Source organism: Lactuca virosa, chromosome 5 (genome assembly GCF_052849685.1).
Source record: "Lactuca virosa cultivar CGN04683 chromosome 5, Lactuca_virosa_CGN04683_v6, whole genome shotgun sequence".
Taxonomy (NCBI): Eukaryota; Viridiplantae; Streptophyta; class Magnoliopsida; order Asterales; family Asteraceae; genus Lactuca; species Lactuca virosa.
The window spans coordinates 440,094,072-440,112,269 of record NC_136430.1 but is presented as its reverse complement, the minus strand read 5'-3'; the positions used below and the strand labels follow the sequence as shown (position 1 = coordinate 440,112,269).

General features: G+C 40.0%; 1 protein-coding gene across 1 annotated transcript; it reads right to left on the bottom strand.

Annotated features, from left to right (window-relative positions):
• Window positions 1-919: 919 nt before the first annotated feature.
• Window positions 920-7,074, bottom strand: LOC145113972 (G-type lectin S-receptor-like serine/threonine-protein kinase CES101). Its single transcript, XM_079050001.1, has 12 exons — window positions 6,535-7,074; window positions 6,187-6,418; window positions 5,686-5,977; window positions 5,508-5,595; window positions 4,937-5,394; window positions 4,089-4,216; window positions 3,843-4,008; window positions 2,399-3,758; window positions 2,207-2,326; window positions 1,921-2,120; window positions 1,613-1,823; window positions 920-1,528 (listed from the first exon to the last, which is right to left on the bottom strand). The coding sequence occupies exons 8-11, from the start codon at window positions 3,240-3,242 to the stop codon at window positions 1,635-1,637; spliced, it is 1,353 nt and encodes a 450-aa protein (XP_078906127.1). The 5' UTR covers window positions 3,243-3,758; window positions 3,843-4,008; window positions 4,089-4,216; window positions 4,937-5,394; window positions 5,508-5,595; window positions 5,686-5,977; window positions 6,187-6,418; window positions 6,535-7,074; the 3' UTR covers window positions 920-1,528; window positions 1,613-1,634.
• Window positions 7,075-18,198: the final 11,124 nt, after the last annotated feature.

Sequence of the window (18,198 nt, the reverse complement as noted above, 5' to 3'; positions counted from 1 at the left end):
GGCAGATGGAGGGAGAGGAGGAAGAGTCTGGACAGATTTTGATGGAGACGGTCGCCTATGGCTAATCCGATTTTCATCTTGATGGTTAGCCATGGCTGATCTCTCCAAATTCACATATATTAACTTTAGGTCATAAGGGGGGATTAAGATGATGTAGGTGACAGATGGAGAGGGAGGAGGATGCAAGTTAATTATGAAGATGGTGGAGAGAGGATGGAGGACATGTAGTCGGTGGTGAAGAAGGAAGACGAAGAAGATGAAGTCGAGAGAGAGAGAGAGGGAGGAGGAAGGTACCGTCGATGTGTGTGGGTAGAGTGTTTTCTTTTTTCTTTTTCTTTTTTTAATTATTAAAATATATAAGTAAATAAAAAAATGTGAAAAAGGAATAATAAGGGCAGAATAGTCCTTTCATCTCTTTTAGGACCAAAACCAAAGAAAAGTTTTGATTTTAGACTTTCTATGCAAGTTGGAAAGTTTTTGGACCCCATCCAAAGTTTTTTGCAAACCACGGGGACCAATTTTATAGTTTTGTCTTTAATTAATATTAGATAAGAATTAATGAAGAATTAATTCTGTGGCTAAAAGATATTAATTAAGTAACGGTGACTTAAACTGTCAAATGTGATAGTTGGATATTGGGCTGAGAAACCTTATGGACTAGGCATGGACGAAATTAAGGATGTGTCCATATTAATTTCGGCCATAAGGGCCCTATTCCAGAAGGTTCCTTGGATTGCTTAAGGCCTAAGTTGTCCATTAGGGTTTTGACTGAAGCCATACCAGCACAAGTATAAATAGAACCCCTAGGGCATCAGTTTTCGGCGACTTGAAACCCTAGAGAGTTCCATAGCCGAAATTATGCCTCTCCCCTCTCTCCAATATCATCCTCTTGCTTGTGTGGTGTTTGTAATCCATTAGAGAAGTGAAATTTGTGACTATAAGCTCTAATACAAGAAGATTCAAGCCATTGTTGAAGAGGTAATCATCTAGATCTATTTTCATATGTTATTTTCGAAATATCTATGCTAGATCTAGGGTTCTTAAGTCTTGGATGAATTGCATGTACAATAGAGAAACCTAGATCCAAGCTTTAGGGTTTGCATGAGCACATAGGATGTTGTTTTGGCTCAAACTCATCAATTTCTTCTTCCACTGACGATTTCCAATATCAAGACTCCAAAGCTGAAGATATCAGACTTGATAGAGAAATTCCCTTCCATTGCATACCCATGGAAACATATAACTCAATTGTAATTTTGATATTGTAACTTTGTAACTAAGACAGCTTACTATGTTCCAACCACCCTGTTAGTGATTGCCTCGGTCTCATTCTGCTTGAATATTCTTCCCATACCAAAATCAGAAATCTTCGGGTTCATACTCTCATCTAAAAGAATGTTGCTAGCTTTTACATCTCGATGAATAACTCTCATCCGTGAGTACTTATGCAGGTATAACAACCCTTGAGCAATTCCTTCAATTATGTTGAATCGTTTACACCAATCCAACTCTGTCTTTCTATTTTCATCTGCAAGACATCGAAAGAAAATAGTCTTTTATGAATATCACAAGTAAAACCATTGTATACATTTATGTTACAAACAATTCATACCAAAGAAGAAGAAATCTAAGCTTTATTTGGGCATATATTCGTATATTAACATCTTTTCTTCACCATGAATGCAACGACCAAGAACTTGAACAAGATTTGTATGCTGGAGTTTAGCAATAAGTACTAGTTCATTCTTGAATTCGATGAGCCCTTGCCCTGATGTTCTTGAAAGCCTTTTGATTGCAATTTCTCGTCCATCACTTAGTCTTCCCTGTTTTTTATAATTTCATGATATCTCTTTTTGTCAGATTAGAGGTACAAATGCAAAAACATAAAACATGCATCAAATTAGATTAAAGTAACATAACCTTGTAAACAGGTCCAAAACCACCTTGTCTGAGCTTATTCTCAATGGAGAAATCATCAGTGGCAGCCATGATAGAGGCAATGCTGAATAATAACAAGTCATTTCCTTTCCCACCATTGTTTTCAAGCTGATGTATATCCTTGAAGCTTTCAGAAGCTGTCAACTCCAAGAAATACTCATCTCTCTTCCATATCTCATATTCTACGATCAGTATTAATGACTTAACAAAATAGGCAACTATATCGTACAAACAGAAGCTAGAATTATCATCATTTCTAATTATATACCTTTTCGTTTATGCTTTCTCTTCTTTATATACCATAAAATGCCAAAACATAGGAAAAAGAGAGGAATGACAGCGCCAATGAGTATCCATTCCCAATTCTTGCTCTTTTCTGTTTTGGTACCTGCATATTGACTTGTTTAGATTCTAAAATGATCAGAAGGTAGCTAAAATCATTGGAAATTAACATTATTACCTGTACTTGGATTGATTGGATTTTGGTTGATCACATACTTTAAAGTAGAGTTATCACGAGTATTAACTAAAAAGTTATTACTTCCAGTCCATATAACACAGCCAGTTCCATTGATGCTACTACTATTAAACCCCACACAAGTGCAATCATTCCAACACTTAACAAAACAATCGCTAATACTTAAACTTGAGTTGTCATCAATAACACTTCTTGTCAAATCATGTGCAAAATCTCCTTTCATTTCACTAAACTTATCACTATCTCTTCTACACTGAGGCAAACTCGACTCCACACAACCATTACCAGAATCATACCCATAACAGTACTCAGGTGTCCAAACAGTAGAATTATCAATATCTGTAACTTGTCCTTTTGCTGTTAAAATCCACATGGGTAAAGCAGCGATATTATTGGCCTCATAGCTAAAGTATCGTGCTTCGTTGGTGTATACAAAAGAGTGATTATATCTAGATTGGCTACTTGGGCCATTCAATGAAAACATATATTGAAATATTTGATTATTTAGACTACCACTAGTCCAGTAGGGTTGTCCTCGTCTTCGAATCATCAATCTTTGGGATGCTTCTTCAATGGGCTCCCAGCTCATAGTAAAAGCTCCTGAAGAAGGTATATCATTGCTCAGCCAAGAAGTCAAGGTCCAGTTCTTCCTTTTTGTCATGTCATACCCAAGTTTCATTCCAGGTAAAAGTACATTACTTGGATGATCAAAACTCTGCCACAAAACCCTTTTCTCAATTTCATCAATCAACCTAAAATTACCATTCTCTTCAAGGCTTGCAGTCACATTTGGGTTTGGACTAATTTGAACATTGGTAATGCTCATAAGAGTTCGCCCTCCTGCAATGATGATCAAGTCTCCAGTGTTGACATCAATGGAGAGGGCATTGGCACCTGAGGTGGATATGATTGGCGTGTTTGGATTCGCTAACCATATTTTTCTTGATTCAACATCCTCGGTGTACCAAATTCCCAAGTACCTATAACCTTCACCGAAAAACCCTAATGTGAAATTTCCACGGATGGAAACAAGCCGGTCATATGATTTCGATCAGTTTTCCGCCAAGTTTGATTGTTGAAAATGAATCGGAAGAAGGACAAAATCTGACGGTGTAATCGGCATCAATACAGTTAAATATATGAGTCGACCCATAACTGGATACATTGAAGTTGCAACTTGTCCTACCCCAGATACGACCCGACCACCCAACCGGAGCTTGAAAAGAGCATGCAGTACCCTTTGTTAGCTCGAATCCAGTATTGGAATCAGTCCAACCATTGACTCCAGGACAAACAGTGAACCCACAGTCATTTATAAAAGTAAAAGTAGTCCCCGAAGCTCCTACGAAGTTATACAAAATTGCATTTAGAACAAAATCTTATCTTGGCTTATGTGTATGTTTTGGATACAAAGGTACAGATTTACCAATAGATAAGAAGAAGAAAAGAAAGCCCAGAATTTGAGGAAACACTCCTAAATGAAATTGTGAAGATGATGATGAAGATGAAGAGGATGGGCCCATTCTTGAAGCCAAATAGTTCAGTCTCGTTGCAGCTACGTAATGATCATACATATGGAGCATGTAGCAAATCTAAAATGTGTGTAAAAAAATATGAATTACAAACAGCCTAAACAATATGACCATCACTGCTGTAGAGGGTTTAAACTTACAGATTTGGCAAGCTCTTTAGCTTTATCGTCATCAAAACCAAGTGTAGACATGATCCTGTGAGCAACTGATTCCTTTTGTGCCCAGATCCCCAAAAGCAAATGGGAAGTTGTTACTTCCCCTGTTTCTCCTATCAACATCAATTATAAATTGTTACTTTTCATTTGTGTATCATTTAATATATTTTACAGATGTAATAATTTGTTGGTTGGGTTCTTCTCCAGAAACTATATTCTCATTGTTCATATGAGAATCATTGACCACATTATGCTGTTTAGGCAAAAAGTAATCATTTTTCTCACAACCTTTTTTGTTTAATCCTGAATCATCCCACAATGGACCATTCCATGGCTTTGTTTTTTCATGATCATCATCCCATGAAGGACCATTCCATGACCTGTTTTTCTTATCTAACTTAGGGTTTGAATTTGATGCATCATCATCATCCCATGACTACTAAATTATTGGACAGTGCACTTGTTATGATTCTATATATTAAATTAAAAACCCAATTAAAAAGTAACATACTAAATGATACAAATGAAAAGACCGACTAAATGAAAGTAGAAGGAAATAAATTGGTTTTTTATTTTTCTTTCACTGTCCATGTTTCACTACAACTTGGGACAAAAACATAAAAATTAACGTATTCAAAGCTTAAAAAAGAAGTTGTTCAATGTTTTTTTGAAAGATAACCAAGGCTTTACATTCAGGTCCTGCTGAGTAACTTCTTGTAATACGACTTTACATTCAGGTCCTGCCGAGTCACCAACTTGCCATTATGTATGTAATCACAAAAATGGTGAAATGAGTCTTAAAATAAAGAAATATGTTTAAAAATTTTCATCACCTGTTGATCGAATTCAGTGAAATTGTAAACAGCATTAACTACAGCAGAACTTGCAAGACTCCCACGTCCCATTCCAGTCCTTTTCCACATTCTCTTCAAGATCTTTCAAATATTCCAGGTAAAAGGGGTTTATCTGTAATAGCTTTGAAGCCTATCATTTTTCAAAATTCCCGTCGCCTTTAATCCTCTACAAAGTTTCTCAACCTACACAACATCAAGTAATTATAAATAAAGTTGAATACATACAACCAGATCATACCAGGTTTGCAAAGTTGAATACATACAACCAGATCATACACTTCTCTCTGAAATCATAAAACATCATGAAATTAATTACAAAAATTATATAATATTATATAAGTAATAAATAAAACTATGTGTGAGTTGTGACATTCTGATCGTTTCATGAATAAGGAATAACACTACCATTGGGCCCACCACCAACCACAGGGTTAAACCTGGGAACACATTAATTAGTATTTGTTAGACAAAAATACTAAATATAAAAAATGTATATGTGAATAAACTTATAAAAAGTAAATAAATAAAACTTATGCCATTCTCTGGGCACCTCTGATTCTGCACTCGTATTCAACCTTGGCTGATAAGATATTCTCGTAAGGAGATATCTTGGATTGCAGCATAGTTTGTAAAAGAGCCTATTTATATTTTAAAGGGGAATGAATAATCTTAGTGGTAAATAAAAAATGATAAAATAATAATAATAATTGTGGGAGTTTTTGAGATACCTGGCAACCTATGGAAGCAGATTGTCTCATGAGATTAAGCTCAGCTAATGATTTGACCCATCTTGCTTCATGGGTGTATATGGAGAGATCATGGAGTTTACCACTATATGCAGCTATCTGGAATGCCTCTAACTCTTTATAAGTTGGGATACATGTCTTCACATTATGATGTTGGGTTTACAAGAATTCTTTTCCTACAACATGATTATAAGTAGAAAAATTCAAAGTTTAAAAGTCAACCAGTGGGGAAAAGTTCAAGCCTCATTGTTGTCTCCTTCAGCTTTGACTCAACCTGTCGACCACCAACGTATAATCAGTTTTGCTTCCAAAAACATCACAAATCCCAAATAATAACTGATCAACTAAAAATACGGGAAATCAAATTGATGATATTACCTGGTCAAGGAGGAGAACGACAAGAAATACATAAAAAATAGATATAAATATGAATTGGGAAGTGAGAGAAAATTATGACTACCAGGGTATGAGAATCATGATTACCAGGGTATGAAATACGATTAAAAACACCTACAACCATTAACCCCTCAACAGCCCTCCTCACTTGTGTGCCTCTTTCGCCATCCCCCATAACCCTCAAGGCTTCATATTTATAAAGATCAATCAGTCATCCAACAAAGTCAAGTGTTTGAAAGGGCATCAAAATACACTTTTTGTTGTAATTTTTCTCTTAGGCATTTCATCATACAGTTGGCGAGCCTTAATTTGGAAAAAACTGAAATAGAAGAGATGAAATTTAGAAACAATCAACCTGTTCAACTGAAAAAGAAAAGGATCGAAATTGATTAATGCAAATCGGTTCTCTTAGGCATTACATCATATATAGTTCACCTGAATCGGTTCGATTAATGCGATTCGTGGTGGTGGTATAATGGGGATTTATTGGTGGCGATGGTGAACCAGAGAGAAGACGAAGGGTGGTGGGTGCCTGGGTGGTTTTCGAACAGTAGGGGGTAGAGAAAGAGAGAGAGAAAGACTTGTAGTTGGTAGTGTATTACCTGCATCAAATCAAAATTGAGCGAATGTTGATTTCATAAGATGACTTTGAAATCACAATATGTATATGGATGTCCACAAATTTGTTGCTGAAACCTGGAGAATCGACCTAGGTTTTCCCTGACTTGTGTTTAAAAAACCATTTGTGGTGGGTAATGGAAGAGAGAGAGAGAGAGAGAGAGAGAGAGAGAGAGAGAGAGGGGTTTGTTATAGATAGGGCGGGGGCGACGAACAAGCTGTTTGATGATACTGATAAAAAGGAGATCGAGCAGAGATCCGATGAGAAGATTAACAAGTAGCGGAGAAGCGGATCGGAGACGAGAGAAGAGGGAGAGGGGAGAAAATAACAATGCGGGTTTTCAAAATTTTGGGGATTTCATTTTCCCCCTATCTGCTAAACGCACATTCATTAAAATTATAAAGCGAGACTTACAGAGGACGCGCATTTAACATAAAGCGCCCTCCGTGTTTTTAATTTTTTTTTCTTACGACACTAATTTAAGGGCACGCAATAATCCGTGACCTAAATCCTTAATTTTTTTTGAAGAGATGACACTTTTTTAATGTCACTCTCTTTTGTGTAACATAAATCAATGAGTGTCGTGGTTTGCGCGTCGTAAAAGGGTCTTTTTCTTGTAGTGTCGGGATTTTGGAGTCGTACTTGCAATAATAGTTATTAGACTGATCCAAGTGGGAGATTTTTGGATTAGGTGTCTAAGTCCATAACTATAATTGGTATGTACTTGACCCGAGAGTTGCATGCTCCATTTGGGTTGCCTTCACCAGAACAAAATTTGATAGGATGGATATTTGAGAAAGAGGTTATTTATGATTTATTAATATATTACAAGTATAATATATTAATTGTGAAATCATATTATTTAATTAGTATTGATCAAGAATTAATTTGGAATTAATTTAGTGATCAAAAGAGACTAATTAAATTAACAGGGACTGTTTATGTAAATCGGTGACATATATATTGTTTGGGCTATTGATCCATGATGAGCTAAGTTTATGTAAGTATCCATGAAGAGTTAGCCCACATGAGATATGGATCATAACCTAAGTGTATGGATTAGGGTTTACCCATGACTCTTGGAATCCTACACTATATAAATGTTACCCCTTAGCCAAAATCGGCCCACCTAAGTATTCTAAGAGAATCATAACCAATATTAGAGTGTCTAGCCTCTCTCTCAAAGTTCTCCTTTGTTGATGGTGTTTGTGAACCATTTGAGGTATCACACTTGAGGTGCTAAGCTCTTGAAAGGCCAAAACTACAAGCTACAATAAAGAGGTATTGTTTTAACTTGATTTTATGATTCATGTACAAAAATTGTATGCTAGTTGTAGGCTTCATGCTTTGGAATTTGTTTGCATGTATAACTAGAGAAAAACTTAGACCAAAGCTATTAGGGTTGTATGTGCACCATAGGAGTGTTATAGTACACAAAACCTAACAACAAATTCGTCAGGGTTTCGTTTTCCCGTTATAAATCGTGTTGCTCATAATCTTACTCTCGTATGATTACTCAAGGTAATGTTGTGACTTTTTCGGGGTGTCGTTTGCCCCTTATAAGTCATGTTGCTCGTAATCATACTCTGGTATGATTAGTCAAGGTAATGTTACTGAAACATTCCAATATATGGTCCCAAAAATTCCATTTTTTTAATAATAGATAAAATGGTATTTCCAATATCATCTAAATATCTCAAATAGAAACCAATGTATCAATGTCACAAAATCAGAGTAAAACACCGTATGTGGAATCTCAATGGTGTGTGTGATGCAGTCAACCCAAGCTCTTACCTTTGCCACCAGAAGTACCTGAAACATAAACTGTAAACAGTAAGCACAAAGCTTAGTGTGTTCTCCAAACTACCACATACCATACATATCATGCGACAATGAGATTCGGGCCCCGCCCACACTCGGTGAGATACGAGCTCCACCCACACTCGAATAACCGGCCCTGCCTAATGAGATACGTGCCTCGCCCACACTCGGATAACGATGAGATATGGGCCCCGCCCACACTCGGATAATAATGAGATACGGGCCCCGCTCACACTCACATAATGGGCCCCGCCCAACAGATATACATATACAAGCACATACAAGTATCACGAAGACAACAAGTACAATAACCTAACAAACGAAGGTCGGCCTTGGTTCCTTAGACCCACTAACCTAGTGAGGAAACTCACCTCGAAGGCTGAAAGATAGCCGAACAAATCCTGGCTCCAAATATCGGCTCTACTCAACCCATAAACATAAACGATTTGCTTAAAGACAACTTAAAATGCCCAAAAGCCCCTTATAGGTCAAACTTGGTCAAAGACTAAAGTCAAAGGTCAAAGTCAAGGGCCCGAGTTGACCCAACTTGCCGAGTTGTCCTTTAACTCGCCGAGTTTCTCCATTAATTTGCAAAGTCGGGAAGAAACCGATCCAACTCACCGAGTTTATCAATAAACTCACCGAGTTCGTCGGAAACCCAACATCTTAATCCATTAAGCCGACATTATCGAAACTAAGATCTTCACAACTCATATCTCAACCAAAAGGGCATATAGAAGGGTAAAGTTTCCAACTTTACCCCTAGGAACCATCAAAATGGGTTTAAATCCCAAACACCAGGCTTAAAAGGTGGAGGGCTTAATCATTAAGCACTTAATCGCCAAAGGGATAGCCCCAAACTGCAGATCTAGCCCTTAAGGCTGAATGGGCATGTAACGTTTCCAAATTTACACTCATGCATGACTAGGAGAGGCTCAAATGCTCCAAAAGTGGCCATAAGAAGGACCTAATAAATGCATGAAGTCCTCAAGAGCTCATGAAGATTCAGATCTGAAAGAATAAACACTTGGGACATCCTACACCCCCATCATCCACCCAAACATGGCTAAAAGCTTACAATCTAACCCAAGAAGAGATCTAAGCAACTATTAAGCAAGGTGAGAACTTCATACCTCAAAAACTTGACAAATAAGCTAGAGATTTTGGATCCAAAACTTCTTCTTCAAGCCAAGCCACTCCCAATTCCATAGCTCCTTCAATATGCACCAAAAATGAACACTTAAGGCTCTCCCCAAGCTCACACACTCGAGAATGGAAAGAAATGCTCGATTTTAGGGTTTCTGGACATAGGAGGCTGGTAAGGAGGCCAACCAAGGGACTTAAGGCCTTTAAATAAGGTGCAAAACCCTAAAAATTAGGGTTTCCTTCCCAGCCGCCAACTCGCCGAGTTGACTCATTAAACTTCGTGACCAAAAACCATTCGACACGCCGAGTTGAGGCTTCTAACTCGCCGAGTCCTCCATGAAAATAAAAATAATTGGAAAATAAATTCATACCAGAAACGAGGTGTTACAATTCTCCCCCACTTGAATCAGACTTCGTCCTCGAAATCCGCTGCCTCGAATAATCCTGGGTAATGCTCCCTCATCTCCTCTTCGGGCTCCCAAGTCCACTCCGACCCCTTGTGTTGCAGCAACTGCACCTTCACTAGCTCCAAGACCTTTTTCCTCAAGGTTTTCGTCTTTCGATCTAATATTGCCACTTGTCTCTCAATGTAATTCAGGAGGTCATCCACCTGAATATCCTCCAACGGTACAAGTGCAAAATCATCCACCAAACACTTCTGCAACTGAGAGACGTGAAATGTGCTATGAATCTGGCTGAGCTCGGCTGGAAGATCTAAACGATACGCAACCCGACCACCCGAGCCAAAACCCTGAAGGGACCGATAAACCTGGGGCCTAGCTTGCCCCGCTTCCTGAACAGGATGACACCCTTCCAAGGTGACACCTTCAGGAGAACCATATCTCCAACCTGGAACTCCAAGTCTGATCGACGCTTGTCGGCATAGCTCTTCTTTCGACTCTGAGCTATCTGGAGCCTACTCCGAACCTGCCGAATCAGCTCAGTAGTCTTGAGTACCACCTCGGTACTCCCCATGACTCGCTGGCCGACCTCGCCCCAACAAATCAGGGTCCTACATTTCCTCCCGTAGAGCATCTCAAAAGGAGGTCGATCAATGCTAACGTGATAACTGTGGTTATATGAAAATTCTGCTAACGGAAGATATGTATCCTAAATTCCACCAAAATCCAATACGTACGTACGCATCATATCCTCAAAAGTTTGAATCGTCCGCTCACTCTGCCCATCGGTCTGCGTATGAAAGGTTGTACCGAAGTGGAGACGGGTGCCTATCTCGTCATGAAACCGCTTCTATAATCTGGAAGTAAAACGAACATCCCGGTCTGAAACCACCGATACCGGCGCCCCATGACGTGCCACCACCTTACGAACATAAATCTCGGCTAGCTTCTCTGCAGAAATACTCTCCTGGATTAGGATAAAATGTGCGCTCTTGGTCAATTGATCCACGATGACCCAAATAGAATCCACTCCGCATGCGGTCCTGGGAAGCTTCGTGATAAAATCCATACTGATGTCTTCCCATTTCCATACGGGAATCTCCAACGGCTGCATCTTGTCGTGAGGTCGCTGATGTTCGGCCTTAACTTTCCTGCAAGTCAAGCACCGCTCCACAAACCTTGTGAGCCTCCTCCATCAGAACTTGGCACGCACCGCCCCCATAAGGAACCCGGACCCTCTGATGCAGGGTCAACAATCCTCGACTGTCATAATCGAAGGAATCCACTTGACCCACAATCTGCTCGCTCTTCCGGTGCTCTTCCCTATCGCCTTAACCTGTGCCTCACGAATCTACTCCAACAACGGAGTAACCACGGTCATACTCAAGCATAAATCTCTGATCGGAGCCACGGCCGCCTTGCGGATGAGAGCATCAGCCACCACATTGGCCTTCCCTGGGTGATAAAAGGATCTCACAATCATAATCCTTCACCACATCTATCCAACGACGTTGTCGCATGTTCAGGTTTGACTGATCCACAAATACCTTAGGCTCTTCTGGTCCATATAATAGTACAACGAACCCCATAGAGGTAGTTCCGCCAAATCTTGAGAGCAAAAACCACAACCCCCAACTCTAAATCATGCGTCGGATAATTCGCCTCAATAGGCTTTAGCTGCCTAGAAGTGTAAGCGATCATGCGACCCCGCTGCATCAATACTGCACCCAAACCCGTGATCGAGGCATCACAATAGACCACAAAATCATCGACACCCTCCGGCAAGGTCCGAATCGGTGCCTCACACAATCGCTGCCTAAGATACTCGAAAGTTGCCTGCTGCTCAGGCCCCCAACGAAATGCCGTCGACTTCTTGGTCAGTCGGGTCAATGGAACAACAATCTTGTAGAAATCCTGGATGAATCTCCGATAGTAACCCGCCAACCCAAGGAAACTCTGGATCTCGGATGGAGACCTCGGAACCTCCCACTGCATCACGGCCTCAACCTTCACCGGATCCACCAGAATAACCTTCTGGTTGACAAGATGCCCCAGAAACTGCAACTCGCGCAACCAGAACTCGCACTTAGAGAACTTTGCAAAAAGTCTCTCCCTCCTCAAGGTATCAAGCACCCCCCTCAAGTGCTCCTCGTGTTGCTACTGAGTCTTGGAATATACCAAGATATCACCAATAAAGTCTATCACAGACCTATCCAACATCGGTCTGCACACGCGGTTCATGAGATCCATGAATACGGCAGGAGCATTGGTGAGCCCAAATGGCATCACCACGAACTCATAATGGCAATAGCGAGTCCCGAAAGCTGTCTTCTGTACATCCTCGTCCCCGACTCACATCTGATGATAACCCGATCGCAGATCGATATTGGAGAACGAAGATGCACCATGAAGCTGGTCGAAAAGATCATCAATCCTCGGGAGGGGATAACGGTTCTTTACCGTTACCTTATTCAACTCTCGGTAGTCGATACACATCCGATGGGATCCGTCCTTCTTCTTCACAAACAGAATCGGGGCTCCCCAAGGTGAACTGCTCGGCGTAATAAATCCCTTGTCTAACAGCTCCTGCAGCTGTGTAGACAACTCCTGCATCATGGGAGGAGCCAACCGATATGGTGGTTTAGCTATCGGATCCGCACTCGGAATCAAATCAATCCTAAACTCCACCTGCCTCTCTGGAGGTACCCCATGCAATTCTGGTATCCAAGGTTGCCTTACCCAAATATCGGGTATCCATGACATAAGCGAATAAACTCGAACAACCCTAATGAAGATAGCTTCTGACTCTCACTGCCGAACACATAATTGGTCCATGCTGCGGTCTCTCTCCCTGAATCACCAACCCTCTCCCACTTGGGGTCTGAACCCACACTAACTGCTGCTCACAATCGATCACCGCCCCATTAGGGCTCAACCAATCCATGTCCACGATGAACTTGTTCCCATGCAGAGGAATAAGAACCAGATCAACTGGATACCGCTCACCGAACAACTGAAGAGTACAATACCGATGAATCCTCGCAACCCTGACCGCCCTATCATCATCAATCTCCACATCAAGAGGACGATCCAGCTCCCCTGGAGCTCCAACAAATCTATAGTGTTAGGATTAAATTATGGTTTATTGTAAGTGAAAAGAAAGCTATAAACCAAGGGGGAGATTGTTAGGTCATAAATTGTGGTTTATAGTTTGCTTTTCATAAGCTATTAGAGTTCTCGCTCTAGAACCGAAAACACCATGTTTTGGTGTTGTTTGGACCAAAATCACAAGTGATTTTGGTTAGGCTTAATATTGGCTTGTTTGGGTTTTGGGCGTGGGCTTGGTTATTAGTTCTAGTTATAAATAGCTTCATTTGAGTCTTTTAAAGTGAGTTGGACGTTCTAGGGGCTGCCATATGCAGAGAACACGTTTTAGAGAAAACTAGAGAGAAAACGAATTGTAATCAAGAATCTTATGTACCTGACTATTAAATAATAGTGTGCACTGAAGATTAACATTTTGTGTTCTTATTCATCTTTTATCTTGCATTATTCACTTGATTGGGATTCCGCACCATCAAGTGAATCCGATTGATACATCAAAGCCTTTTTGGGGACTTACAAGTGGTATCAGAGCTTGGATCGATATCAATCAGGTCATTGCAAACGGTTTTTATTGGAGTTTCTAGGTGTTTTTGATTTATAGTTTATGAATTTTTGGTCATCGTTCTTCGTGTTCTTCATATTTTTGGAGTTTTGATCGAGTTTGGGTTTGAAGATTTGAAAATCCCGTGTTTGTGGCAAGTTTTGGGCATTTTAGGTCAAGATTTGAAAGATCTAGGTGGCAATCCTCGCATCCGGTCAAACCCTAGGCGGATAGCAACGTTTTCGGAGCTCAACAACGATTTCAGACGGGGGCGAGGTTCACGGTGCGAAGGTCTCGGAGCGAAGGTTTACGGTCTGCAGCGTCGGTTTTCGGTACTAGGCTTCAGAAGTTCATGATCTCTCCTGATTTCGGTTGGACGTCACAACCTTGCGTTTTCGGTTCAGCTGTTCTTGGATTCGGATCTTCAGCCTTCGCTTTCTCGGCTGGAATCTCGGATTTTCCATTTTTTGACTTATTTTTGGACCAGAAGTCTCGTTTTTGGTCAAAGACTTTCGTTTTTGGTCAAATACCCTCGTTTTTGGTTAAATACCTTCGTATTTGATAAAATACCCTCATTTTTAACTCAAAATTCTCTCGTTTTTGGTATTAAAATTCTGTTTTCGGTCTAGAAACTTTTGTTTTCGGTCAAGGTTATTCTTTTTGGACAAAGAACTTTGACTTTCACCTTTGACTATCAAAGTTGACTTTTGACTTTCAAGTTTGACCTTTGACCTTTAACTTTGACTTTCTCGTTTAACTTTCAAGTTTTCACGTTTAACTTTTTAAGTTTGACTTTCAACTTTGAATTTTAAGTTTGACTTTCAAGTTTGCCTTTCGAGGTTTCAAATCAAAGGGCAATTTTCTTGGCTTCACAATCAGTTCTACTTTTGGTAAATTATTCTTTTTGGTGAATAATGAGTTCTTCAATCACCAAGGTTAATGAAGCTTCATTGTATCATCCGGAGTCCCAGGTACATCATTTTGGTTATTTACGTTTGAAGTTTATAGTATGACTCGACGAGTTGGTGCAACAACTCGCCGAGTAGTATCGCGAATGGCCACGTGGTTTTAATGACCTACTCGACGAGTCCGAGAGGCGACTCGCCGAGTAGGCGTTGGGATGAGAAACCCTAAATCCCCGGGTTTGGGGCCTATTTAAAGGCACTTATAGCCTCATTTGCGGCTACCCTTCCTAGAGAGCAAACCCTAAACGACCTTTGAGCCTAGAGAGAGAATGATTTGCTAATTGTGAGTGTTTGGTGCATTTTGTAAAGAGAAGAGAAGATTTCCAAGCCAAGGGACAAGAGGGTGCTGCTAGATCTGAGGTTGTTTCACTTCAGAGCTGCTGGGAAGGGTATAAAGCTTGCACCTTTCTCATTATTTTGTATAGATCTCATGATTTGTGAATCTAGGGTTTTTCTACCCAAATATGAGGATTTTGAGTGTTCCATGCTCATTGAGTGGGTTGAACTTCAGATCTGGACCATGTGAGGTCCCTAGAGTCCAAAAGTCCTTGCTTTATCCAACCATAATAGTGATCTTGAGTGAAAAACCCTTTTTGGGGTATGCTTTGGCATTTTAAGCTCAAAGTGCCATGCATGAACGTAAAGCCTGTGACTTTACGTGATAGATGAGCCTTAGGAGTATGGATCCAGAATTTGGGGAGCTTCTCTGCTTTGAAAACGACTGAATGGGAGATGAGTCTGAATGGACTCGCCGAGTCAAGAAGCTGACTCGACGAGTCGGATAGGGTTGTCTTGATGGTTTTGATCGCTCAGTAACACGGCGAGTTGACGGGTCAACTCGGCGACTTGAATCAAACTTTTGGGTGATTCTGTGAATGGCGAGCAGACTCGTCGAGTCCCACGAGTGCACTCGACGAGTAGGGTCAACATGGACTGTTGACTCGAGTTTGACTTCTGTTGACTTTGGGTTTGGTCAACCCTGTCTTTGGGAAAGCATGAAGGGGTAAAATGGTCTTTCCTACTTCAAGAGAGAGAGAGAGAGAGAGAGAGAGAGATAGCTTAGTGAAATGTGCAATATTAAGAGTTAATTAGATATACTTATCTTATGTGATTAGGAGGAGGCTAGACTGGTGATTTGTGTGCGAGAGTATTCATTCACTCAGCTTACTTACGAGGTGAGTCTTCTCACTATACTTACCAAGAGTGGTAGATTTACGTGATTGAGCTGATCATGTGTCTATCTGTGCATTTTTATATTCTGCATTATGTCTTGTGATTATTGTTGCTATGAGTTTACTGAGTTGGAATCAGATGATTTCACTGAGATACATTGACCGGAGGGTCTTACAGAGTTATAGCCTCGAGTGGCTAACGAGCTATGTGTGGTATTTTGGGGAACTCGCTAAGCTTTATGCTTACCGTGTTATGTGTTATGTGTTTCAGGTACTTCCGATTATCACGGGAAGGCCCCGGCTTGATTGTACACACACACTCGTTTGGGAATATATTTTGGAGGATCCTGGTTTATGTGATAAATAATTTTTGATAAATAAATTGTACCAATGTTGATACTTGAGATTTTCGGGAATTATGATATGTGAATTTTATGTTCAAAAATGAAAATTTTGATTTGAAAATTTCGGTGTTACATTCATGCTCTCATTCCTGTGAAGCTAAAATTAAATCTTATCGTGATCAACATGAATTATTAATTAGGGAAATTGAGGACCTTAAATATGAACGATATACTATCCAAAAGGAACAAAAACCTTTAAAAAAATCAATTAGAGGCCAAAACCAAGGACTTTAGAAAACTTCAAGAAGAATACAGCACAAAGTGTGTACGTTATGATTATCTCAACAAAAAATTGCCGAATTAACTGTCGAACTTGATGCATTAAAAGCTAAATATAAAGATGCTGAATTTAACTTTAAGAAATTTGACGTGTCAAGTGAGGTAGTTGTGTCCATGATAGAAAAACAATTAAGATTTAAAGATAATCAGAATAAGGGTCTAGGGTATCACAGTGTTCCACCGCCCTTCAATGATAACTATACCTCACCCCTTCAAACCAAGTAGATAGAGACACCTACAAAGTATGGCCAAACCCCTGTACCAGCTTCAGTTAAGACTGAACAATCTGGCCTAACTAAGAACATTAAGGTGAATGATACTAATGTTTCTGCCTCATGTGTAGAGCAGGTCAAAGTGCATGATGGGCATGAGCAGAACAGAAATCATTCTTGTTCTGCTGATAGTGGTTCAAAAGCTCGTGATGAGGCGAACAATTCTAATGCTTCTACTTCATGTGAAGATAAAGAAGCAGTGCAAGATGGGAGTGAGCAGATCAAAATCAATTCTGAGTCTGCTGAAAGTGTTTCAAAAGCCTGTAACGAGGACACTCCCACTGTTGAAAAATCTCAGGCACAAAAATCTGTCAAGCAGTCTAACAAATGTTTGTGTGCTTCTGTTTATGGAAGTTCTTCAAAACGAACTTCCGTTGGACAAGGACCAAGTCACAATCTGATTTATATGAAAAGACAGACTTGCTTTAACTGTGGGATTCCCGGTCACATTGCCAAAAATTGCTCACATCGTTTGTATGTTCCTTACTACAGACAAGGTTGGTAGAACGCGCCAAGAGGGAGATCCTCCAAAAGAAATCCTTCAAGGTCACAATCGCGTAATGGTGACTGGAATGCGAAAAGGGCCAAGAATCAAACTCCCAAGGACAAGAAGGGAATGTCAGACAAGAAGCCAAATTCAAGAGATGGTTTAGTTAAACGAAGATCAGTTAGGTCAAATTCATCTTGGCGATCGGTATCAAGTTCTAAAGCAAGTGCTGAGGCAACCATCCGATTAAACAAGAAATGGGTTAAACCCGACTACAGATGGGTACCAAAGGTTCACACTCCCAAGTCATCTAATGATTCTAATATTTCTTAATCTTCTGTGTGTGATAAACAGGATATGTCATGGGAGAGAGTACCTTGTGTAGATAATAAAGGTCAACCCAGCTTCAAAATGGACTGGGTCCCAAAGACCAACTAATCTCGCACTCTGTGTCGAAGCAACTATGGAGGAATATCATCAGACTTCGGTTTGTTGATAGTGGCTGTTCCAGGCACATGATAGGAGACATCTCTCATCTGTACGATATTCAGAATATTCATTGAGAGTATGTTTCCTTCGCGGGAAAGGAAGAAAGAAGAGGATCACAAATGGGGATTATGCTTATCAATGTGAAGAATTTTTTGAATCTGTTCCGAAATTGAAACACAGCTAAGGCTGAACATGTTGCCGCATCTGCGTGCTATTCTCAAGTCATCTGGATGCATCTTCAATTGCTGACTTACGGTTTGAATTCTTTCGATACTCCTGAGTTTTATTCAAATGATTTGTTTCAAAGACAAATTTTTATTTTTTGTTTAAATTTGCGCATTTATTCTATTTCTTCCCCATGCACAAATTTAAGGGGAGAAATCAAAAAAATAAAATCA

Bases quoted from the DNA above. Each gene is read 5' to 3' on its own strand.
- LOC145113972 (XM_079050001.1), bottom strand. From the start codon at position 3,242: ATGAGCATTACCAATGTTCAAATTAGTCCAAACCCAAATGTGACTGCA. The intron at 2,327-2,398 runs GTAATAATGTTA...GTCAATATGCAG, and splicing joins TCCAATCAATCCAAGTACAG to GTACCAAAACAGAAAAGAGC. The intron at 1,824-1,920 runs GTTATGTTACTT...TATAAAAAACAG, and splicing joins GTTTTGGACCTGTTTACAAG to GGAAGACTAAGTGATGGACG.